Below are 24915 nucleotides of genomic sequence, written 5' to 3' on the forward strand. Positions count from 1 at the left end.
GCTGGGTAATTTATAAACAAAAGGGCTTTAATTGGCTCATGTTTCTGCAGGCTGTACAAGCATGGCACCGGCATCTGCTAGGCTTCGGTGAGGGCCTCAGGAAGCTTCCAATCATGGTAGAAGGAGAAGTGGGAGCAGGCACGTCACATGGTGAGAGCTAGAGCAAGAAGGAGACGGGGAGGTCTTAGACTTTTAAACAACCAGATGTCTCATGAACTAACTGGGTGGGAACTCACTTCTCCTCAAGGGGATGACGCAAAACCATTCATGAGTGATCCACCTCCATGGTCCAGTCACCCCCAACACTGGGAATCAATATCCACATGAGATTTGGAGGGAACAAACATCCAAACTGTATCCCATAGGAAGAGAATATTCAGAGAAGAGAATGCTTCCTGGCTTTAAAACCTGTCTTAATTATTTTATTTTCTAATATTGGAAAATACACTGTAAAGTATTTTTCTTTTATTTCTCCCTCGACTAACTCCTACATGTCCTTCAAGACAGCTCCACATCACTGCCACTTGGAAGCCATCCCTCATTACCACATCCCTCTGTTCCTGGCCGTCTGGTGCCATGAAGCTGGCTGGGTTAGGTGGGTTCTGTGCTACTCTAGCCGTATTATAATCTGGTTTCATTATAATCTACTTGTCTCTTAAACTCATTTCCTATAAATTCCTATGGTAAGAGTCTCTGTCTTTCATTTTTATATTTCCCTTACGTAGCACAGTACCTGGAAACATTTCACAAACAATCATTTGTTGAATGACTGCTTAACTGAAGAACAAATAAATAAAAATAATTATTGGCTGGGCATGATGACTTATGCCTATAATCCCAGCAATTTGGGAGGCCAAGGTGAAAGGATCACTTAAGACCAGAAGTTCAAGACCAGCCTGTGCAACATAGCGAGAGCCCATCTCTACAAAAAACAAACAAATAAAAGCTAAAAGAAATAGCTGGGTATAGTGATGCATGCCTGTAGTCCCAGTTACTCTGGAAGCTGAGGCAGAAGGATGGCTTGAGCCTAGGAGTTTGAGGCTGCAGTGAGCTATGATCATGCCACTGCACTCCAGCCTGGTTGACAGAGCAAGCCTCTGTCTCTAAAAATAATAATAATATTGCTTTAGTTGACATTGTTATTTCAGAATTATAAATTACAGTAGTTTTACTTTTTTTTTTTTGAGACAGGGTCTCACTCTGTCATCTGGGCTGCAGTGCAGTGGAATGCTCACGGCTCACTGCAGCCTCGACCTCCAGGGCTTAGTTGATCGTCCCACCTCAGCCTCCCAGGTAGCTGGGACTAGCAGGCGTGTGCCACCACAACCAGCTAATTTTTTGTTTTTTTATTTTTTGTAGAGATAGTGTTTCATCATGTTGCCCAGGTTGGTCTTGAACTCCTATTCTCAAGTGATCTTCTCACCTGGCCTCCCAAAATACATTTATGAGAATCAACTAACGTAACTTTTGTATAGTGTCAATTAAATGGAAACTTACTGGCCAGCCTCTGCAACATTTCAAAATGTATTTGAAAGAAAATCCTTCATCATTTTATTAAACCACAATTCTTTGTAATTACGCTCCCTCAACTCAGGAATGCTGTGAAAATGATATTGATGACTACAAATTGCTATGTGAAAATTATAAAGTAAAAATGTATTTGTATTTGTATATCACAAATCAACTAAACTGATGGTAGAGAGGTTACTGGTGATACATATGAAGCATTTTCTGGGAATTGAGAAGGTGCCTATTATAAAATTAATGCGTTTGAGGTGTCATATAATTTACTGACCAAACCCAGACACTTTGAGAGTTAATGGCAGTGCTATAATATTTATTCAGGGACAAAAAGCATAAATGGGACTGTCAGGAACAAATCAGGACATATGGGCACCCTCGTTCTATTAAATGAGAACCGTTTCTTAGGCAAGTAACCCATAGTATAGAAGTAATGGATGGGCTGTCCTCACAGGTTGATAGGAAGAAAGGGATGTTCATTCTTAATGGGAGTCCCACGAGTTAGAACCAGCAGTTACAAGATTCTGTCTTCTCTACTGGCCACTCTGTCTCGGGTGGATGAAACCTTTCAGCAGTCCCCTTCCGGATGGAGCAACTGATGAGCCCTGTGAATGGAAGTTCTATCACTTTGCCCATCAGCTTACAAACTCAGAAAACTGCTGGGATGGATCTGCTCTGTCAGGTGTGGGGAGAGTCCTTCCTTGATCAGTGCTTAATGAGCCAACGCTGCCATCTTCCTTTCTGTGCCCTCCATCAGAGAGGCTGGAAAGAGGGAGGAGCTATAGAGCTACAGCTTACTAAGGCCGCTAGCCTCTGTCATTGTTCTGTTTGTTCCTCCTTGCCTTGGGGAAAAACTCAAAACTATATCATCCTGATAAGAGCTTTCTATTAAAACCAGTGCACACATTATTATTATCTCTTGAGAGATGAAGAAATGGAGGCTCAGAGACATTAAGAGATTTGCCCAGAGAGAGTATTGTGGTGGAGACTTCCGAGGCCCAGGCTGAGGCATTTTCCATCGTAACACAGTGCTCTATGGAAACACCTCAAGAAGACTGCATTGCCTTAATTTAATTTACAATATAAGCTTGAGTTTTTCCAAAGAAATCAAATGTGATGTTCATGCTTTGTTTTCTACAGCGGTGGTTACCCTGTACCATTCCGTAGGCTTGCTGTCCTTGGGCAAATGTGATGCTGCACACCTAATAATCACAGCCAGTCTAGCGGAGGCCCATGCTGCCCGAGAGCTCCATGGATGCCGACCAGCATTATTTAAGTTTTCATTCAAAATCTCCTTTAGGGTGACTTCTGTGCACCTGAAGTGCCCATTCAAGAAGATCAACAAATGGCTGAAGACAGATTTTTCAGCCAGAGGAAAGAATTATTACCTTACCATCAGTCTAATGAAAACAGAGGTGAAATACCAACCTGCAGTAGATAAACAACATACCGAGCCATCCATCACATTCAGCCGCACTGAGCAGAACACCCTAACCGATTTCGCCTGACTTTCCTGCGCCTCTCGCAGACAGGCATTCACGATATCAGAGAGCAGGGACCTTTTCCGGCAAGTTTTCATCAGAATAAAAACCTGATCAGGAATCCTTGAAGCCATTCCGTCTCCCAGTCTAAATTCCCCTTTCTCTCGAGCTATCAACAGCAATAGCTTATTAAAGACTTGCTTCTCACTTGCAAGCTCTGCCAAGCTGGCGTTCCCTTCCAGGAGCTGGTTTCCATTATTGGATCTACACAGCAGCTCCAATGACAACTCTCTTTTTCAGAACCATCTAGTTGATAATTAGCATATCCATTTATTCAGCAGAAATACCTGCCCACTACTAGGCACTCTGGGTGTAGAGATACAAGGCCCCTGTCTTCCAGAAGCTGAAAGTCAAAGGAAAAAGGCATCTTGCCTATCTATAGACCTTTTCTTTCATTTTTCACATATATCATCACTCATTTTGCCTTAGCAATGGTGAATCAAAGACAGCAATGCACATTTTGTTAACAATGGCCTGTTGAGGAAAATGTTTGAAGGACTCTAACACATTATAAATTGTGCTAATGTCTGTTGATCTTTAAAATAAGGTTTCATAATAGAAACAACAAGACTATGAAATAGATTTGTGGAATGCTTATGATGTGAAAGGCACTAATCATATTTTGTTTAATACTTATGGAAATCCCACAAGCTCATAGTATACCCAAAATACAAATGAAGAAATGGAGCCCAGCCTGAGAGTATACATCTAGTGAGTAGCAAAGCCACTATTTGGACCCAGGTATTTTTCAGGGTATTCAGAGATGGTCGTACTGCATCTGGTTAATTCACAAGCAACTAATAAGTAAAAATTTTGACTATCCATAGTGGAGGATTTCCCTTTCTGGGGTCCAGAATACCTTGCTCCTATCCATAGAACACCTTCCTCTTATCACATTTTTATTCAGAAATCTGCAAAGGGTGAGCGAATAGTATCAGAGGATGTTCCATACAGACTATGGTAAGGACAGATGAGATGACACTTCAAGCCATACACACACGTGTACACACACACAAACACACACATGTACACGGACAGGATCTCTGGTGAGTGGAGTGATTCCCCCTTTCACCTCCATCACCATCTCTCTAGGACAATTCTACACAAGTCACAAAACTCTGCCTCTATGATTACTTATTTTGTGTTCCAGTGCAGATCATCCAAGGTGAGCTTTTTTCCTTAGCTTGGGACAGGCATATTCCCAGAGTAAGTATGCTTTGTAAATTAGCTCCTTAGTACACTAATGAGTATGACTTTTTTTAAAAAGCAAGAGGTCGTGTGATAGAGTTCTACGGTTTAAAACACATTTAAGAAATGCAAATGTAAACAAAGTGAAATCGGCATTGTGACTATGGAAGATTGTCCCAAACAGATTTGAGAAGCACTGTAGGACTCATGCTCCTTAGGACACTGGGCTGTACTATCTCTTCTGAAATCACATTTTGCAAAAGGTAAAGAAACATTCTGTCTCCTTCAATTATGCATGTATTTAAGTAACTTAATGCTTAGAGAACAACTACTTGCCCTAACTTCCAAGCTTCGGAGAGATGCCTCCATGTCACCCCCAAGAACCATCTATCACTTATTTATTTCTATTGCCTCTAACTCTTACACTTAGTAGAGAAATACACTTTTAAATAATCACCGTTTTACTGGAATCGCCATGTCCAATCATATTAGCATCTCACCCATTGTGGCTGCTCCATAAAATGTCAATGATGAGTTGAGATTTCAGACTTTTCTTCTGTGGTTGTGAAACTGGGATGTAATCCAGCTGTCAGGTCAAAGACAAACTTCACCTGTACTGTTTCAGATCCATCATGAGTATGACGTGCAAAGATAAAGTTACATCCAGTCAGGTGCTGACACATAGGAAATCGAATCGACCCAAGGGCCACGTTAATGAATGCAGAGCTCTGCCAAGCAGGGCTTATCAACTGAAGGGGCTGAAGACTCCCTAAATGTGGGCAGCTCAAGATCAAACCCAGTGAACCCTTGCCCTTGGCTGTGAGGCACTCTGAGGACTCGTTTGAAGTACAACCTGAACTTTGCTGGCACTGACCCAAATGCCTACACAGGGCTTTGATCATGTAGCTCTAAGTGACACAGGATTTCAGTCCAAACTGAGGCTCACTAACAACAACAGAAGGTGGAGATTAGAGGAAAGCAAGGAAGACCCAAAACTTCAAGCATATGCCAAGGAGATAACACTGTGTTGAGAGGCAGTCAGTGCCTCAGGAACAATGCTTTGAGCTGCAGTTAATAACAGAGGCATCAACACCTCCCTCACAGATACTATCTTTTCACATTGCCCTCTTGTGTTTTGTATGTTAATATTTATTTCTCTAGTGCATTTATGCTCTCTATGCCATGTGATATGCTATGATAATCAGAGAATTTTGATATGGCTTAGATTCTGGACAAACATAATGAAGATTTGTTTTTCTTTGTTATGATGGAATTCAAACTAAGCCCTACACTGGAAAGCTGTTCTCATGATAAGTTCACTGGTTTTGGAAATAGATGTGGTATTTGTCTAGCCATAAATTCTTGTATATCTTTTTCCTTAGAAGGCTCTGTTCACGGGTTCTGTGAAGGGCTGGGAGCCAAGTGTTGAGAGAAGGAAAGCTGGTGTGCGTGATGTGTGCTGATGAAGCAAGGGTGGCGGGGGGAGCCCGTCAGCCGTGCTGAGTGACATTCCACACAGCCTCAGCAGACGTCCTGTACAGAGGGCTTTGTGGTACCCACACAAGTTATGAACTCTGGAGTCTGTAGCTATGAAGAGGTATTTCAAGAAAGAAATTCTTTCTGCATGCATCCTCTTTCTGGTGCGTCTAATACTTTCCCTGTGGATGGAAGAATTTTGTATGGTGCTAAGTATCACCTGATGAAACAGTTACTTTAGGCCGGGCGCTGTGGCTCATACCTGTAATCCCAGCACTTCCGAAGGCCAAGGTGGGCGGATCACTTGAGGTCAGGAGTTCGAGACCAGCCTGGCCAACATGGTGAAATCCTGTTTCTGCTAAGAATACAAAAATTAGCTGTGCGTGGTGGCGCATGCCCACAATCCCAGCTACTTGGGAGGCTGAGATAGGAACCACTTGAATCTGGGAAGCAGAGGTTGTAGTGAGCCAAGATGGCACCACTGTACTCCAGCCTGGGCCACAGAGTGAGACTCTTTCAAAAAAATAAAATAAAATAAAAAGAAATCGTTACTTTAATTGCTAGTTATACTAGTAGTGGACAAGAATAAGGCCTCTGAATGACTAGATGAAAACAACAGTAAGAAAACCACAATTTTCTATGTCGTCATAACTGGATAATCATTTAGGGTAAAGGTGGATTCTAAAATTTCTTTGGTAGCTGAAGTTACTTCCTTTCTTGTTCTTTCACTTCCGTGCATGAATCTCTTGCTTACTATGGTAATGTGCATAAGAATTTTCCATAAGATGTGCATAACATCTGCATTTTGCATAAGATGTGCATATGTTAAACAGGGAATCCTTTCCCCATTGCTTGTTTTTGTCAGATTTGTCAAGGATCAGATAGTTGCAGATGTGTGGCATTATTTCTGAGGCCTCTGTTCTGTTCCATAGGTCTATATATCTGTTTTGGTACCAGTTCCATGCTGTTTAGGTTGCTGTAGCCTTGCAGTATAATCTGAAGTCAGGTAGTGTGATGCCTCCAGCTTTGTTCTTTTTGCTTAGGATTGTCTTGGCTATATGGGCTCTTTTTTGGTTCCATATGAAATTTAAAGTAGTTTTTCCTAATTCTGTGAAGAAAGTCAATGGTAGATTAATGGGGATAGCATTGAATCTATAAATTACTTTGGGCAGTATGGCCATTTTCATGACATTGATTCTTCCTATCCATAAGTATGGAATGTTTTTCCATTTCTCTCTTATTTCCTTGAGCAGTGGTTTGTAGTTCTCCTTGCAGAGGTCCTTCACATCCCTTGTAAGTTGGATTCCTAGGTATTTTATTCTCTTTGTAGCAATTGTGAATGAGAGTTCACTCATGATTTGGCTGTCTATTATTGGTGTATAGGAATGCTTGTGATTTTTGCACATTGATTTTGTATCTTGAGACTTTGCTGAAATTGCTTATCAGCTTAAGGAGATTTTGGGCTGAGACGATGGGGTTTTCTAAATACACAATCATGTCCTCTGCAAACAGAGACAATCTGACTTCCTCTCTTCCTATTTGAATACCCTTTATTTCTTTCTCTTGCCTGACTGCCCTGGCCAGAACTTCCAGTACTATGTTGAATAGGAGTAGTGAGAAAGGGCATGCTTGTCTTGTGCGGTTTTCAAAGGGAATGCTTCCAGCTTTTGCCCATTTAGTATGCTATTGGCTATGGGTTTGTCATAAATAGTTCTTATTATTTTGAGAAACATTCCATCAATACCTAGTTTATTGAGAGTTTTTAGCATGAAGGGGTGTTGAATTTTATGGAAGGCCTTTCCTGCATCTATTGAGATAATCATGTGGTTTTGGTCATTGGTTCTGTTTATGTGATGGATTATGTTAATTGATTTGCCTATGTTGAGCCAGCCTTGCATCCCAGGGATGAAGTTGACTTGATCATAGTGGATAAGCTTTTTGATGTGCTGCTGTATTCGGTTTGCCAGTATTCTATTGAGGATTTTTGCATTAATGTTCATCAGGGTTACTGGCCTGAAATTTTCTTTTCTTTTTTTTTTTTTTTTTTGTTCTGTCTCTGTCAGGTTTTGGTATCGGGATGATGCTGGCCTCATAAAATGAGTTAGGGAGGAATCCCTCCTTTTCTATTGTTTGGAATAGTTTCAGAAGGAATGGTACCAGCTCCTCTTTGTATCTCTGGTAGAATTCAGCTGTGAATTCATCTGGTCCTGGGCTTTTTTGGTTGGCAGGCTATTAATTACTGCCTCAATTTCAGAACTTGTTACTGGTCTATTCAGGGATTTGGCTTCTTCCTGGTTTAGTCTTGGGAGGGTGTATGTGCCCAGGAATTTATCCATTTCTTTTAGATTTTCTAGTTTATTCGCATAGAGGTGTTTATAGTATTCGCTGATGGTACTTTGTATTTCTGTGGGATCAGTGGTGATATCCCCTTTATCACATTTTATTGTGTGAAAACTGGCTAGCCATATGCAGCAAACTGAAACTGGACCTCTTCCTACACCTTATAGAAAAATTAACTCAAGATGGATTAAAGACTTAAATGTAAGACCTAAAACCATAAAAACCCTAGAAGAAAACCTAGGCAATACTATTCAGGACACAGGCATGGGGAAAGACTTCATGACTAAAACACCAAAAGCAATGGGAACAAAAGCCAAAATTGACAAATGGGATCTAATTAAACTAAAGAGCTGCTGCACAGTGAAAGAAACGATTGTCAGAATGAACAGGTAACCTACAAAATGGGGGAAAATTTTTGCAATCTATCCATCTGACAAAGGGCTAATATCCAGAATATACAAAAAACTTAAACAAATTTACAAGAAAAAACAAACAACCCCATCAAAAAGTAGGCAAAGGATATGAACAGACACTCCTCAAAAGAAGACATTTATGCGGCCAACAAACATATGAAAAAAAGCTCATCATCACTAGTCATTAGAAATGAAAAGTGAAAAATCCAAACCACAATGAGACACCATCTCATGCCAGTTAGAACGGTGATCATTAAAAAGTCAGGATACAACAGATGATGGAGAGGATGTGGAGAAATAGGAACATTTTTACACTGTTGGTGGGAGTGTAAATTAGTTCAACCATTGTGGAAGACAGTGTGGCAATTCCTCAAGGATCTAGATCCAGAAATACCATTTGACCCAACAATCCCATTACTGGGTATATACCCAAAGGATTATAAATCATTCTGTTATAAAGACACATGCATGTGTATGTTTACTGCAGCACTGTTCACAACAGCAAAGACTTGGAACCAATCCAAATGCCCATGGATAAAGAAAATGTGGCACATATACACCATGGAATACTATGCAGCCATAAAAAAGAATGAGTGCATGTCCTTTGCAGGGACATGGATAAAGCTGGAAACCATCATTCTCAGTAAACTAACAAAAGAACAGAAAACCAAACACCGCATGTTCTCACTCATAAGTGGGAGTTGAACAATGAGAACACATGGACACAGGGAAGGGAACATCACACATTGGGGCCTGTTGGGGAGTGGGGAGCTAGGGGAGGGATAGCATTAGGAGAAATACCTGATGTAGATGATGGGTTGATGGGTGCAGCAAACCATCATGGCACGTGTAACACCTATTTGACAAACCTGCACATTCTGCACATGTATCCTATAACTTAAAGTATAATAATAATAGAAGATGTGCATATGATCTGCATCTTGCATAAGATTCCTGGGTAGGACTTGATTGTATTGATATCCTTTTACTTAATGAACTTTTGATAGCTGAGCTTTGTTCCATGTTGAGCTACTATTATTGTTTTAAATCATTAAAACTGTCATTTAAAACAGTCTTTAAAGCAGAAAAGGACACAGCCTAGTCTGTCCATCTATTTGGATCTTCCAGTCTGAAGCGCACATATTACATAGCAGCAAACAACAATCTTTCTCCAACCACCTGGTTAAGTGATGATCACTGTCCTTTCCCCCTGATTCTTTTTTTCTTTTTTTAAGGTGTGCACTTTTATTCAATTGGTCTCAAGTCAGTGTACAGATAAGCCCTGGTTGCCTCCACACCTCCACCCACTCTCAGGGAGACCAAAAGTATTCATACATTGCAAGTTGGGAGACAAAAAAGGGGAGCCATGATGGCTGATCATTCAGAATAAAACAAAAAAGTATTAAACTGAAGATTAAAAAAAATTGCGTTACCTTATTTACATGAAAGCAATGCTATCACCTACCCTGTGTGGGACTCTGGAGAGGACTGGGCCATTCTCCTTAGAGAGAAGTGGGGTAGTTTTTGGGATGGCAAGGGTCTTCCTGTAACAATGCATCTCACGATATTTGGAATGACTATTAAAGAAGATTAATGTACAATCAAAGTCCTTAGACACATTGTAGAACTTTGGGGGATGCTCACTCCAACTGAGTGCTGTCACCTTTATCAGTCTAGTTTTTAAAATCCTGAGTGAATCCAAAAACAAACAAAACAAAAGCCTTGCCACTCTTGTTTTTTGTGCATAGACAGGTTTTGGCAAGAAAGGGTGTAATGCAACTAACAGTCTGCTTAGAGGCATCTGCAGTGGACAGTGGAGGGGCCGGACTCATGTTCCGGCCTGCTGAGCCACATCTGCTGGAAGGTGAACAGTGAGGCCAGGATGGAGCCTGCCCCCGATTCTGACTTCAATTCCTACCTCCCCTCTTCTTGCTCTTTCTGCCCCAGCCCAAGTGACCTGCTTAACGTGCCAGGGCAGACGGCAGGGCAGGGGCTTTGCACTTGCTGTTTCTTCAGTCTGATGGCTCCTCTCCAGCTATCTGCATGACTCGTCCTTGCTTCCTCCAGGTCTTTGTTCAAATATCATCCTCTTAGTGAGGCCTCCCCTGGCCACTCTGTCTAAAGTTCTCCTTGCACTGGGCACTTTCTGTTCTCCTTTCTTGCTATTTCTCCCACGTATTTATTGCTACACTACAAATATACACATACTCTATTTTTTAGTTTTGGCCCATTTTAGTGTTGATCTCCCCAAGCAGAATTGAGGACAGAATTTTTGTTTGTTTGGCTCTCTGTTGCATTAGGGCACATGATGAGTATTTAATATAAATTTTTGAATGAATGAATGAATGAATGAACGAATGAACAGGGGCCAGGTTCTCTGCTGGACACAACTGATCAAGTCAAATATGGTTTCTCATTGCAAGGAGTTTATGTCTCATGAGGACGGCAGATATTTAAGTAATTAAAATAAAATGTGTCCACACATAAACCTACACACAAATGTTTATGGCAGCTTTATCCACAATTTCCCAAATTTGGAAGCAACCAAGTTTCAGCATGTGAATGGATAAATAAGCTTGAGTACATCCAGACAATGAAATATTTACTCAGTACTAAAAATAAATAGCTATCAAGCCATGAAAAGATGTGGAAGAAAGTTAAATGCATTTTACTAAGTGAAAGAAGTCAATCTAAAAAGGCTATATACTATAATAATTCCACTATATGACATTCTGGAAAAGCCAAAACCATGAAGAGAGTAAAGAGACCAGTGGTTTCCAGTGCTTAGGGAGAGCGAGTGATAAATAGATGGAGCATAGAGGATTTTTTTTTAAGCAGCGGAACTACTCTTTATGATACAATAATGGTAGATATATGTCATTATACATTTGTCCAAACCCATAGACTATGAATGAATCCTGATGTAAACTATGGATTTTGAGTGATAATGATATGTTCATGCAGGTTCATGAATTGTTTAAAATGTACCACTCTGGAAGGGGATGTTGGTAGTGGGGAATATTGATAACAGGGGGAGTGGCAGGGGCATATGTGAGATCTCTGTACCTTCCCCTCAACCTTGCTGTGAATGTAAAATTACCTAAAAAATAGTCTATTAAAAATGTGCAAATAATTTGTGAGAAAATCTAAGTATCGAAGTGTCTCCAAGATTATGAGTTTGAACTTGAAAATGGCAGTGTCTATACAAAAAAAAAAAAAAAAATATATATATATATATATATAGGCTCACTGCAGGGGTGAGAGGGAATAGCAGGGGAGCTTAGTCCGGTCTTCCTGTGGAAGTGATGTTTAAACCAACACCTTTATGTGAGGGGCCAGAGGCAAGAGAGAATATGGCGGGTGCCAGTTCCAGGTGGCTGGAGCTGGGACGCAAGAAGTGAGAAGGGTCCAGATGTTAAATAAAGCTCAAGGTGGCAGGGGGTGGGGGGTAGGTGCAAAGGTCTGGCATGAAATCTTCAGGAGACTGAGCAACAGGGAGCCATAGAGGGGTCTGAAGCAGGAACATGACATGACCAGAATAGTAGTTTAGCCAGATTTGAGAGAAGCAAGAAGAAAAGTTAAAATGAAATAGATTTCAATGTGTGCAGACTGTCAAATCTGTCCCTGGGAGAACTGATTCACTCTGGACAGACAAAAATAGTAAGCACATAGAGTACAAGTGAAATTTTCCTGGGGTGCTTATAGCTCTGGGAACACTGAGCCCATCCCTGCCTCAGCATTTCCCCACCATGTCCCCTTACCGAAAACGTTCTTTTCATCCATCCACACCCACTCATCCTTCACAAATACAGTTGCAGTCTACTTCCTCTGGAGAATTCTTTCTGTCCTCATTGGTATTTCTTTCCTTTGATCTCCTAAAGCACTAAGGTGCACACCACACAATTTAGCTCTTACTGAATAATCTGATACCTTAGTACCTCAAGCAGAATGTTCTTTCCTTACTAACAAAGACTCCACACCCCACCCACCTCCTCCCTACTTACCAGGTTCTTCCAAATGTACCAAATAATTTAGGTCCAGAGTACTGAATATAACCTTGCAGTTTGCAATCTTAGACTGACTCTTCAAAGACTCACACTTTATAAATGAGAACATCTGGACATAAGTAGTTCAGCAGGAAAAGCCAGGAGAACTAGGCTTTAGAGTTATTATCTAGCTATAATTTAGTTGAGTGACCCCATGCCAAAAAAAATCAGAAGACCCTCTAAGACAGTTGAGCATTTGTGAAGAACAAAGGAAGAATATCCAAAAGGTAAGGACAAATCTTAAATACAGTAAAAAATTAGGCAACTGCCCCATGAAAACACCTAGTAGAATCTGAAAAACAAACTTCAGTGAAATTTGGCCAACTGTGTAAATGACCAAAAACCTCAGTATGGTCAGTATTGAGATCCAAAATAATGGAGTAAAATATATAAAAACAGCTCTATTTCTGGAGTAAGATGTCAGAGAATTCCCTTCCTCCCTCCCTCCCTCTCCCCCTCCCTCCTTCCCTCTCCTCCTCCCTCCTTCCCTCTCCCCCTCCCTCCCTTCTTTACTTCCTCACTTCCTCCCTTTCCTCCTTCCCTCCTCTTCCCTCTCTCCCTCCCTACCTGGTGTTGAAAATACTATCAATAGACCTATTAATTACTGCATTCATGTATTCTTACAGTGTCTTTTTATTGGCTGTCAAGGACCATTAAATGGATCAACATAAAACAGTGTGCTACCTCTTGACTCCAGTTTCAAAATCTCAGTGTGTTTCAGTAAACTATCTCTTTAGTGAGAGTGATGATGTTTGACTATAAGGCCTTGTTGAGAGTGACAACAATGAATGGGTTACACATTGCTGATCTAGATCAAGCAGTTTGTCAGATGTTACAATATGCTTATGCATTAAAGTCACACTATGCAGCAATAACCCTAAGTTTATTTTGTGTCAGTTACAGCATGATGGGGATGCCAATCACAAAGTTCTCCTTACAGGTAGGTTAGCATTTCTATTCTAGGTCCCCATATTCAAAAGAGTTCATAACTTGGTCACAAAAACTAATCATGGAATGAATCTTGGCATATGAAAGTCACTTCTCAGAAGATTAAAAAAATACAAATTAGAAAAAAGCCCCAAGTGCTTTGCCATTCTGATGTTACCCACAGGCCCCAAAATGAATCAGCAAGTCCGCAAGTCCTTTTCCCTTATTTCTTTCTTTCTCCAAGGAAATTGTGTACTTCAGGGCCCTTGGGTCAGTTTTTAAGCTGACTTGTCTGGAAAAGGTATCACCTGGAGGGAAAGAAGTTCTTTTCCAGGCTGGGCAATATAGTTGAGACCCAGTCTTTATAAAAAATTTTAAAAAGATAAATCAGCCAGGCATGGTGGCTCACACCTGCAGTTCCAGCTACTCGGGAGGTTGAGGTGGGAGGATCACTTGAGCTCAGGAATTCAAGGCTGTAGTGAACCATGATGGTGCCACCACACTCCAGCCTGGGTGATGGCACAGTGAGACCCTGTCTTAAAATAAAAAAAAAAAAAAGGAATTAGAATTAAGTTCTTTTGTGCTACACAAAGATATTTTCCTTCAGGTGGTGATGGGAGGAGGGGAGGTTGGCTAACACTAAAGTTTCAAGTTTGAGTTCAGGGCTGTATTTCTGAATATGAACAAGATGCTATTGAAACTGTTCATTTAGATGCTCTCTCTCTTTAAACAATCTCTAAGGCCGGGCGCGGTGGCTCAACCCTGTAATCCCAGCACTTTGGGAGGCCGAGACGGGTGGATCACGAGGTCAGGAGATCAAGACCATCCTGGCTAACACGGTGAAACCCCGTCTCTACTAAAAAATACAAAAAACTAGCCGGGCTTGGTGGTGGCACCTGTAGTCCCAGCTACTTGGGAGTCTGAGGCAGGAGAATGGCGTGAATCCGGGAGGCGGAGCTTGCAGTGAGCCGAAATCGCGCCACTGCACTCCAGCCTGGGCGACAGAGCGAGACTCCGTCTCAAAAAAAAAAAAAAAAAAAAAAAATCTCTAAAATTTTATATTATAGAAACTGAGAACAAAGATTCAATCTTGTTTTCCCTTGCAACTATAGTAATAGATATTTACTGACGGCAAACTGTTCCAGATATTTTGTGAACATTATTCCATTTAATACTAATTTTAATATTGCAGAAAGGCACCACTTACTGCCTTTGTTTTATAAATGAGGAAACTTACGCTCAGACCAGTTAAGAAACCTGCCAGGGGACATACACTGAAGCTGAAACCCAGGAAACCCAAGCCCATAATAAGTTAAATGTGTGTGTTCTATTAGTTATATACACTTTTTAGCATGACACACAAAAGGTAGGTCATGCTAAAAAGTGCCAATACCTATGTGGAAGAAAATACAGTTAAATATACACTCTAAAGGTCTTAATGTTGTTAACATGCAAGTGTCTGAATGGCAACTGCTAGGGCTTTGTGGGGCCAGGCCTAAGTAAATGCTGATATAGGCAGCCCCTTCACTTAGCCCATCCATTTTTGCCCATATTGTCTTTGGCAATTTCTGTAGTCATCTCCAATTCATTAAAAAAGTATACTACAAGAGTTAATTGATCTTGATTGCTGGTGGGTAGCATTAACTCAAATACAGAAATGTTCTTGCTCTCCAAGACGACTCCTATTTTAGGGCCTGGCCACCGCTAGGCTAAGCTTGGTGGGTTACCCTCAAATGATGACCCGGATTCATGTAAGGTGAACTTGTCCTCAAACGGCTGCTGGCTATTAAAGTTTAATTTTGATCAGATCTTCTTCCAACATTTAGTAGTACAATTCCAACTCATTAGGTTTTCCAGGTTTTTCAAAAATCACTTTTCCTTTTCATTGTTAGTAATTTTAATCGGAGAAAGAAAAAAAAATCTCAAATGCACAAAATCTTTTACCATGTTTCATCTTTTTAATAATGTATTTATTTTTATTCTAAGTCCAACAGGCAAAGACCAAGTCAATTTCAGTATTTGGCACAAAGCCTGCTGCAATATTGATGCTATAATATCAATCATGATTATAAGTTACTCTGTTATCATTATGTGAATATTATTTTATAAGCTTTAATAAGATGCTTGAGCATTTAAGTTGAATGGTTTAAAGTCTAAATTCATATTCATGCCAAATATGTAGGACATATTTTTCACAATTGTTCTTGTCCCTTGGGTCAGTAATACACTTTATAATCATCATAAAATTCCATTCTTAATTCCTTTTAATTTATCAGAAGGAAAATATGGATGGTTATTGCCCAATTAAAATACTCCTGATGCTTTTAAGGTAGATATTATTGGGGTTTTGGAGTTTCACTGAAGACAATTAAAAAAAAAGAGCAGCTGCATGGCCTCAAAGTGTTTTTAAGTGCTCCAAGTTTCCAGAGATACCCAGCTGTTCAGCAGTTCCCTGTCCCCTGTGTCCTGTTCTCGTATCATCTGTGATGTAATCAAGGAAAGACTGGAATATTTTTCCCACATGAAGGGTGCAGGAGCATGTGACTAGAGATAGAATTTTCACTTGGTACCTAGAGAATCCATTCTGATACTTATGTACACTTGGCTTACAGTTGCCAAGAGCAGGACCTAGGAAGAAGGTCACCAAAAAACCTGAGATAAATGCATGAATTGGAGTCTGCCTCCTTGGCTAGACATAGTACCACTTGCTTCGTGAGAGACACAAGAGGTGTGCTCTTGCAATGGGTGCTTTTTGAAGGTGTTTGCTAAGGGCATTTTCTGTAGACAATTCACATGATACTGACTAGAAAGCAAACTGGTAGGTGCCCATACACAACCCAGTAGAGCAGACTCTGTTACAAAAGCTACAGTTTCTTCCAGAGAAATTAAATGAATCAAAGTGATTAATATTTATAAAATAAAACATATAGTCAGAAAAACTGCATTTCAGTTCATATGAAAAAATTACAAACAGAATTCAGTCTGACCCTTCTTCATTTGATGCACTTGATTTCTACTTTGCTCTCGATTTCGTCAAGATCTTAAGCCATAACTGTATTGAAACCTATTTTTATTTTCTTCCCCTCACTTATCAGAATATTGTAATTTTATATACACGTGTTCAGTTATCTGAAAAGAAAGTCCCCAAAGTTCATAAACTTCTAAATGTTTACTTAATATTAAGATGAAAGCACTCTCAAGGAAGGATACTATGAAGATGCCTTAAGATTGTTGGCAAGTCCAGGGTTTCAAACAATTGGTGTTCTTCTCCAAAAAGAGGAGAGTCTTTGCAGTGGGAGCATAAGGATTAGTTGGTGGATGTGGTAAAGGCAGACAAGTTGATTGAAATATATGCAAATAGCTTTCATTTGGAGGTGTGTTATAGTTTACAAAGAGCTTTGGCATGCACATGTTGTATCATTTGGTAAATATTAGCATACCCACCATTCCTAGAAGCAGTTCAGTTGTCTTCTAACACACTGCTCATTTGTGAATGTTTTCTTTTTGAACAGGCAAATTTTCACTGGAAATATTGAACTGCAGGATCAATATCACATATTATAAGGGGTGATAAAGTCATATGCATTCTTAAGTAAAAATAACACCACATTCTTTAAAGAACATTTGTTTGTTTATTACTTAAATGGGTTTCAGCCGCTAGCGTACATTTGGCACCAGTTGCTGTGTTTTGCTCTAGCCCGAGACTCTAATGCCTGAGCACTAGTTACTCTGGTTCTAAAAAGCTATGAATTTTGATATATGGCTCTACATTATGAAAGCTTACCTCTTTATGGCTTCAACCAGAGGAGTGTATGGCTCCGGGCTTTTCTTTTAGGCTCTTTGACCTAGAGAAATGAAGCTTGGAACAGGGGATCTGCAGGCACTAACTTGTAGAGGAGAGTGCCAGACCTGCAGGCAGCATGCATTCAGTGAGCTGGGAAACTCTAGTTAGGGAACATGGAGTCACTAAGTCTTTCAAAGTAGGAAAGGAGCCCCAACTGTTAAGGCAGCTAGCCAAGCAGGTGACAAACTGTTGTACTTCAAAGACAGGAAATCCCTTTAAACGTTAAATTGTAAGGACACAAAATGACCTACATTCAGGAAAACAGGGAGTCAGTAATTCCACATCAGGCTTGTTCCAGTTTATTGAAGCGTGTCTGCTGGATATTAACTGGTCCTAAGGATCCTACTCTAAGTAGATGGCAGCCTTTTCCACCGGAAACCCACATTTTCAACATCTTATTTTTTAAAAGTCATTCGAGTTCACATCAGATTGAAGTTACTATGTAAGTACTCTCTCTGGGACAGTTTTCAACCTTAAAATTAGTCTAGTTTAACATTACAGTTACTCAGAATGTTTAAGAAATCTATGCACATGTTTAAAAAAGCTTCTGAACATCAAAACTAAGAGAAGGCATCAGTATACAGTGCAGTCTTAGAAAACAACTGATGGATTGCTTAAAATTGGAAAGACAGCCTAGAAGTGCCCCAGTATCAAGGCATAGGAGTTTCCAGTAGCTTTTCCCAGCTCAGAAGGCAAAGTCTAGATGGATTTCCTGCCAATCCCCAAAACTACCTAGGGCTGTGGATGTAGCAGTTTGAAACATGTGTCAATACTAAATACTTGTCCAACTGGCTTGGAATAAAGGGAGGGCTGGGGGTGGGGATGGCTGAAGGGAGCAGAGAAATGGCATATGCTATTTTCTCAAGGCAGGGCCTCTGTCCCCCAGCACTTGAAGAATTACTGAACAAATGTGTAAGTGGGAAGGAAATGGATGGGTGAAAGTTAACTTCATCTCAGCACAAAAAAGTTGCCTTTCCATGCTTACATTTTCAAAATGCAAAAATCCAAAACGCATTGATATTGGAAAATTCCTGGGAAACAGAAAAGCTTAACCATATTCCATAATTTTATTAATTTACGACTTTCCAAGCAGGGAGATCAAACTTAACTCTGCTTCCAGCTTACAAAGCAAGTCAACTTATTTTGTATGTATAGCTATAAACTGTTTGCAAGTTTCCTCAGTCAGGTACTCGGGATGAATTATGAATGGAATTAGCTAGCCTGACTTGGAATTTCCTCACTTTTACTGGTCTTTAAACAAGATTTTTATACATTCATATGTAATCGATGGAACCAACACATGAAATGGTCCTTCACATAAAACACTCTCTTTTAAAGTGATTTTGCAGTTAAGGAAACCTAAATATGAACTTCTGATGTGGAAAAGGTAGTTTTTACATGCTATTTAGAAACTGATCTGAAAAACTGATGAGCTGACCACAAGATTTCTGTCAGAAACTGAAATTAGGATTATATTTTAAAATATAATTGTAAATGCTTGCTTTCTTTCATAAAACCAATCTGCTTCTCATATTCCTAGCCTTAGTCACATTGAAAATACATAAATTTGGTATTTGGTTATTGAGTTTTGAAGTTGCAAGGCAGGATAATTTAGATATTCATAAATACAGAGCATAAGAAAATCCTTCCTGAGTGCAAAACTACCTTTAAAATCATCATCCAAAGGAGTGAATGCCACAGCTCCTGATTTAATTTTGGCTATTAGCTATTTCATACCTTAATATACATTCTTCCACATAAAACTTTGCACTGTCTTAAAACTTGCCTACAAACTGGCATGTCCAAATTGTGTGCATAAAAAAAATAAGATGAAGACCGATGCCAAGTTTTCAAGAAAGAAATGAATTTGGATTGTTTTTTACACCAACAAGACAGATGTTCAAATTTATCCCATGTATATAAAAAGATTAGTATAAAATATTTTCAATTGTTTATGCAGAAAGTAGTAGGGAACAAATTCCAATAATTTTTATCACATAGCTGATATAGCTAAATATTTGGAACATTTAAAATAAAAGTGCTAATTAAAATACATATAAAATTTTCAAAGTTTAAAAAGCAGTTGGAAAAATACTTTTACCACTTAGAATACAATTACCTGCACAGCTTAATAGTCTCATAGATTTCAGGAGTAAAATGTGTTTGGAAACGTCTTTTCCATTCCCTCAAACCTATAGTAGGCTGAGAATATAACTCTTTCTTCATAATATATTAAAAAGTATCCACCATCTTGAGAGAACTATATATTATGGTGATAATTTTTACATCTGATTATGCCATTTTTAGACTATGGAATATAGTCTCTGAATTCTTTTGGCGGGGAGGGAAATGGTGTGGAAAAAATACTTTTAAAACGTGTTTCTATCTTCATTTAAAATGTATACATTCTCAAGTTTCTTAACAAAAAGCTTTGATCTCACTATTTTATATAGACTGCATTTACAGGCTTGGAAATCCTGTTCTCTCTATTAAACTCCTTAAACAGGATTATATTAATCTTACTTTAAAAACTACTTACAGCAAACGTGGTGCTCAAAAGAATTAAAAATAATAGTTGCAGTGTTTTAATATTTATGAAAATGTTTTTTGAAAGACAGATGAACTTTGAAATGTGAACACAGAAAAAAATAATACAAGTATAAAGTTTCCTTTCAAAACTTTTCCTTTCGAAGAAATATTTATCCTACATTTCTACATGCAAAACTTTTAAGAGTAAACTATTGAGAAAATCCTAGATAGTAAAACATTTGTTTCTGTAAGTTCATAAGCACTTGCTGTACATACTCAGAGTCAGCCCTGACCCACCGTATCCACAAATGCATCTGCAGGGGGAATGGTTCCAAGTCAGTCACTGAGTGTCATCTGTCCCTTCTCCAGGAGCAGGGACATTGAGTCACAATGAAATTTTATTATTTATATGCATTCTTTTAAATTCTGTTTTTCTTAGCGTTCAAAGCTTTGATAGTAAATGTCAAACCACACTGAAGTTGACTTGTTAGCTTTTTTAGCTAGCCTTACTGCTGTCGGCTATTTCAAATTGCAAATGACAACAAACAGGTGGTTTTTTTTTTAAAATCACTAAAGAGCATCCCTTTTCATATAGCTAATATAACAAAAAAGTCTAAAACATGGGCATATAATTCCCACTGTAAATTAATTCTATTTATTTCAGGCTTACGTATTAATAGCAAGTGAATGCTTTTCAAGAGATCCTTGGCTGTTCCATTTGTCCTTGAACATTAACCTTGCCACCTCAAAACTCAATGCCTTTGCACTTAGTCTAGAAAATTAAAAATACAAGTCGTCCTCATCTTAGTAACCTGTGCATGTTTCTACAAGTGACTGGAGGATCTATGTGGTAACTAACTTTAACTTACCTCTTCTAGGCTTTATTAACGAGTTTATCAAAAAATATTAACTTTCTGGCAAGATGTGGCTAATTCTTAAATGCAGCTTAAAACTTTGGACATCCCCCTTATAAAAATGATGCCACGAAATGTGCCACTGTCCATTTATTTCCCATTCCACTTAACGCATTAATATTGACCCTCAGGACAGCTGCGCTGGCATCATTTTGGAGCTGCAAAGCAAGACGTGGTGGGTTGATGAGCTAAAAAGGACCCGTCTTTCACTGGGCCCCTTACCAACATCTCTCTCCCTAGAAGACAAATACTTTTCAGATCTCGCACCCCTCTTTACAAACCTGAGCGGGGCTTTCGGGGTAGGGGGAGGCAAGACTTTGGTGGGAGCTGCTCGTCTTCAGAAAAGCGAGGGCCGGCTGCAAAGGCGCAGGCTTGGCAGTTCTGGTCATTTCCTGCCGATTTCCGATTCCCCTCGGAGCAGCTTGGAGAGGAAGTCGAACTTCTTTTCCAGGCGGAGCCTCCACGATGGGCGCGGGAGCCTCGTGCGTGGGCCGGGATCGTGGCCTGGGAGAAGCGGGAACCCGGTGCCCGCCCGCGTCCTCGCGCCTTGGCCAGGAACCGGAGACAGGCGCGTTGGGTCGGGCCCGAGGCGGGCGGCCCAGCGCGGCTGGGAGGGCCGGGAAGAGGGGTCCCCGGAGCCGCGGATACGCTGAACTCCGGGGAGGGGATGGGCAGGAGAGAGAGCACACTCCTGGAGCCGCGGCGTCCAAACCCGGACGCACTTGAACCCGCGGCGAGGCCGGTGGCCCGCGGCCTTTGGATCGCACCCGCGCCCCACGCAGAGCCGGACGCCGGCCTTGCCGGCTCCTCGGCATCCTTCGGCGGGGCGATCAGTCCCAGGGCGCTCGCTGAGGGCCACACACTGTACCCCGAGTTTAGCACCGCGGCGGGCAGGGAGCTCTGCTCCCGGACCCCGAATCTGAAAGCGGAGACCGAGGGCTGCCTGCGGCAAAGCTCCACTTATACTTCATTTTCTTCCGATTTGGAGAAAATGTCACGGGCGAGAGCGGAAAAAAAAAAAAAAACTTAACTGTAAATATGATTTGGAGCGGGGCGAGGGCGCGGCGTGCGCGCGGTAGCGGGCGGCGGGCGGCGCGGGCGCGGGCGCGGGCGCGGGCGCCCTTGCGGGGATTCCCGGTCTCTCAGCGCGCTCTAGTGGACACCCTGCCTTTCGCCGGCTCCCCGTGCTGGTTACAATCTGCAATATATTATTCCTTCCGAAGTATTGACAATGTGTGAGACTCCAGTAACCCCCAAGCTCTCGTCTGTAATCAGCACATTTATCCACATTTAGGGGGGAAAATCCGAATTAAATCCCCGTGACCCTGATTGGGTTACAGTGTCATTTTCCCTGGATCCTCTTTTAAATCCACTCCACACTGCTTCTCTGTCTATTACATGCTAATTTAATTTTACTGTGGAAGATATTTTCAGCATTTGCTGAGGACAGTAAATTTTGTAGTTTATGTTATTTCACTTTTTATGACTTTTTAACACTTAATAAAATTTTATTAGAGCACTTTTGTGTTTACAAGGCCACAAAACTCTTGGCAGGTTGTCAGAAGTCCTTTTTATTATGATCCTACTGATATACTGCGAGTAATGAAATAATCATGTCCAGAAATGTATCAAAGGCCAGAGGGATTATCCCACTTAATAGCTCCACAGATGCGCCCAGAAGAATGTGGACGCGCGACAGGACGGGCTGAAAGGCTGCAGGAGGAAGCAGGCAGCCCCCGCTCCTGGCTTTACCATTTCGGTTGCTTTCCTAAAAGGCTACATGCAGAGTCATGTGACTTTCCGCGGTCTCAATAAAAAAAAAAAAAAAAAGAAAGAAAGAAAAAAAAGTATTCATTCTATTGCAAAATGTGCTTTTCTTTTTATTCTCCTTGTGTGGGCATTTAAGGCTGTTCTAGTGGCAGTGAGGCTGGCTGTACATGTCCATGTCAGTCACCGCGCCTGGCCCCACTTTCCTCTCATTTCTAAGTGTACTTTTGTGGCATTTAAACAGCCGATGGTGACATTGGTGTTGAGCGGTGTTGCTTCCACAGCCCACACTGAAGGCATTGGGAGGGACCCAGGAGGGCACAAGGTGTTTTAAGACCCTTTCCCACCTGCCAAACACCTTTTGCTGTTGGCTTTTGGTTTTATTTTGTTTTGCGAAACAGGGGAATAGTGACTTAAGGACTCGGCTTTCTGCCTTGTGCCTTGTGCCAGAGAGCCACAGTACACTGCTTTTATTTTATTTTTTGGTAAGACTTGCAGTGAGAAGGACTGAGAGATAGCTTTCTTTTAAAAAAAAACATTTCCTTTTCTTTTAAATAGATAAGTGATCATTTAACACACGGGTGTTAAGTTCATTCTTGCTGCAAAAGAAGGCTATTGTATCTCCTGACCCTGAAAGCAAGGTGGGTGGCTTTGTTTTATAATTAAATTTTCTGTCTTCAGTTTCATATTTCTCTTTCTCTGTTATTTCCTAAAGAGTGTGTCAAAGTGATAAAAGAGGTGAGGAGTGGACTCAAGCAGAGTGATTTTGAAATTACTGTTGGTGCATCCATAGCATGTGTTCTTCTAAACTTCGGCTTTTTAAAGATTTCAGCAGGATTTTTCACAAGCAAGTGTGCGTGCGTGTGTGTGTGTGTGTGTGTGTGTATTTCATGCTCCAACATATCACATTAGGATTTTGTAATCTGTCACTGTTTAAAACAGCCTCTGGGAAGTGCGCCTCTCTCTGGATTGCCTCCATCACATATGTGTGTTCTCTCCCATTCAGAAATACATAAGGCTGCTCATGACACTCTTTGATTTCAACTTCAAGGGAGCAGTTTAGTTTTTTGTATGTCGTTTGCTAACCATGGACAAAATTTAGCGCCTAGTCTAATAGTCTCCTATGTGTCTGTGATGGTCTAGATTCTGAAAAGAGCTTATGGAGAACTGCAGCCCTCCCTTAAAAACAATTATGTCCTGAGGCCGTTTGGGCAGCCATTTATCTCCTTTTCTGGTATTTTCTGTTTGCAAATATGAGTCAGTTTTTTCTTTTTTTGTCTTTTTCAAATTATTTCTCTAACAGTTAAAGAACTGTTAGAGAAATAACAGTTCTCTATTTCTCTATTTAGGAAAGAAAGTGATGTTACGGCCTGACTAAACATTGTTTCTTCGTTCTGCTTACTACTGATAGCTTGTTTTCTTTGCCTTTTACCACACGAGACACAAGACATGACATGGAGCAGAGAAAAAGGTTCTGATCTTAGCTCTCCAAATTCCAGAGTGTTTTGCATAAGGGAATTTATGCTCAAGTTCAGGAATCAAGAGGAGCATATTAATTTTCATTCTGCTATGAAGTGACAGTTCAATTTTATGAGTAATTTGTGTCTAGGACAATTTAAATAATACTTGAAAGCCTGCAGTAGCTTTCAAGTTAGAAATCTATTGTGTTCAATTATGAAGTAAACCTCCCCTAAGGTAGGTCTATTTAATGCATCAAAGTATGTTTTTAACTCTTATTCAAAACAGCAAGAGATTGGTTTAAATATGATAACTGATGACGCACAGCTTGCTTAATGGAGGGCTAACTAGTGTCCACAGGGACTTTACAGTCCCTTCTCAGGTCTTCAGTGACGGAAGGAAAGAAAAGAGTGAACCCTCAGTCTTTTCATCTAGAGAATCCATCTTCAAAAGCAGGAGTAAAGGAACCACCCCAGAGGCATGCAATGGTCTCCTCATAAGAAAAGGTGCTGTTACAAAGCAGTAAGGTATTGGTGATACCAGGGCAGACCCTAGAACCACTTTGCTTGTTTCCAATCCAATTCTGCTGTCTATTACTGTGTGGCCCTGGACAAGTTATGTAACCTCTCTGTGATTAGTTTTTTCATCTGTGGAATGAGACTGATGCTAGTAGCCCCCTCTTAGTTTTGTTGAAAAGTTAAAAGAGTTAATTCATATGAAATGCTTAAAACAGACCCTAAGTGCTTCTTAAACTCCAGGAAGACTGACATCTCCATCACCTGGCACAGTGCCTGGCACACAGTAGGTCAATCAATATTTGTTGGATGAATGTTGAATGTTATTTCACTGACTGCCCTAGTTGGTTCAGGTGTGACCCATGAAACAATAACTGAAGCACTGTCAGCCTCAGGTGTGAACTTGACTACTGAGAGTGGGCAGCACTCCAAGAGA

General features: G+C 40.5%; 1 protein-coding gene and 1 long non-coding RNA gene across 15 annotated transcripts in view; one reads left to right on the plus strand and one right to left on the minus strand.

Moving 5' to 3' along the window:
- Nucleotides 1-9: 9 nt before the first annotated feature.
- Nucleotides 10-21747, minus strand: LOC141408192 (uncharacterized). 12 transcript variants are annotated; one of them, XR_012421255.1, is made up of 5 exons: nucleotides 21021-21747; nucleotides 17237-17297; nucleotides 16897-16989; nucleotides 13864-13984; nucleotides 10-157 (listed from the first exon to the last, which is right to left on the minus strand). XR_012421255.1 is itself a non-coding variant. In XM_074009506.1 (3 exons), exons 1-2 carry the CDS (start codon nucleotides 21552-21554, stop codon nucleotides 16936-16938), a joined length of 588 nt encoding a protein of 195 aa, XP_073865607.1. In that variant the 5' UTR covers nucleotides 21555-21747; the 3' UTR covers nucleotides 10-157; nucleotides 16897-16935. The 12 variants fall into 12 exon arrangements, 4 of the variants coding, with proteins under 4 accessions (XP_073865607.1, XP_073865603.1, XP_073865606.1 ...); XR_012421254.1 differs by having other exon boundaries at nucleotides 13864-13988; XR_012421259.1 differs by lacking the exon at nucleotides 17237-17297 and having other exon boundaries at nucleotides 13864-13988; nucleotides 16897-16975.
- LOC102135057 (uncharacterized) overlaps nucleotides 17598-24915 on the plus strand; it is a 180481-nt gene continuing 173163 nt past the window's right edge. For 2 of the 3 annotated variants that reach the window (XR_010579941.2, XR_012421264.1), the window contains exon 1: nucleotides 22610-23147. This is a non-coding gene — a long non-coding RNA (uncharacterized lncRNA). Of the gene's footprint in view, nucleotides 17739-22609; nucleotides 23148-24915 lie in introns of those variants that run through there. The other variant, XR_010579940.2, reaches the window with a different exon arrangement.

Source organism: Macaca fascicularis, chromosome 12 (genome assembly GCF_037993035.2).
Source record: "Macaca fascicularis isolate 582-1 chromosome 12, T2T-MFA8v1.1".
Classification (NCBI taxonomy): domain Eukaryota; kingdom Metazoa; phylum Chordata; class Mammalia; order Primates; family Cercopithecidae; genus Macaca; species Macaca fascicularis.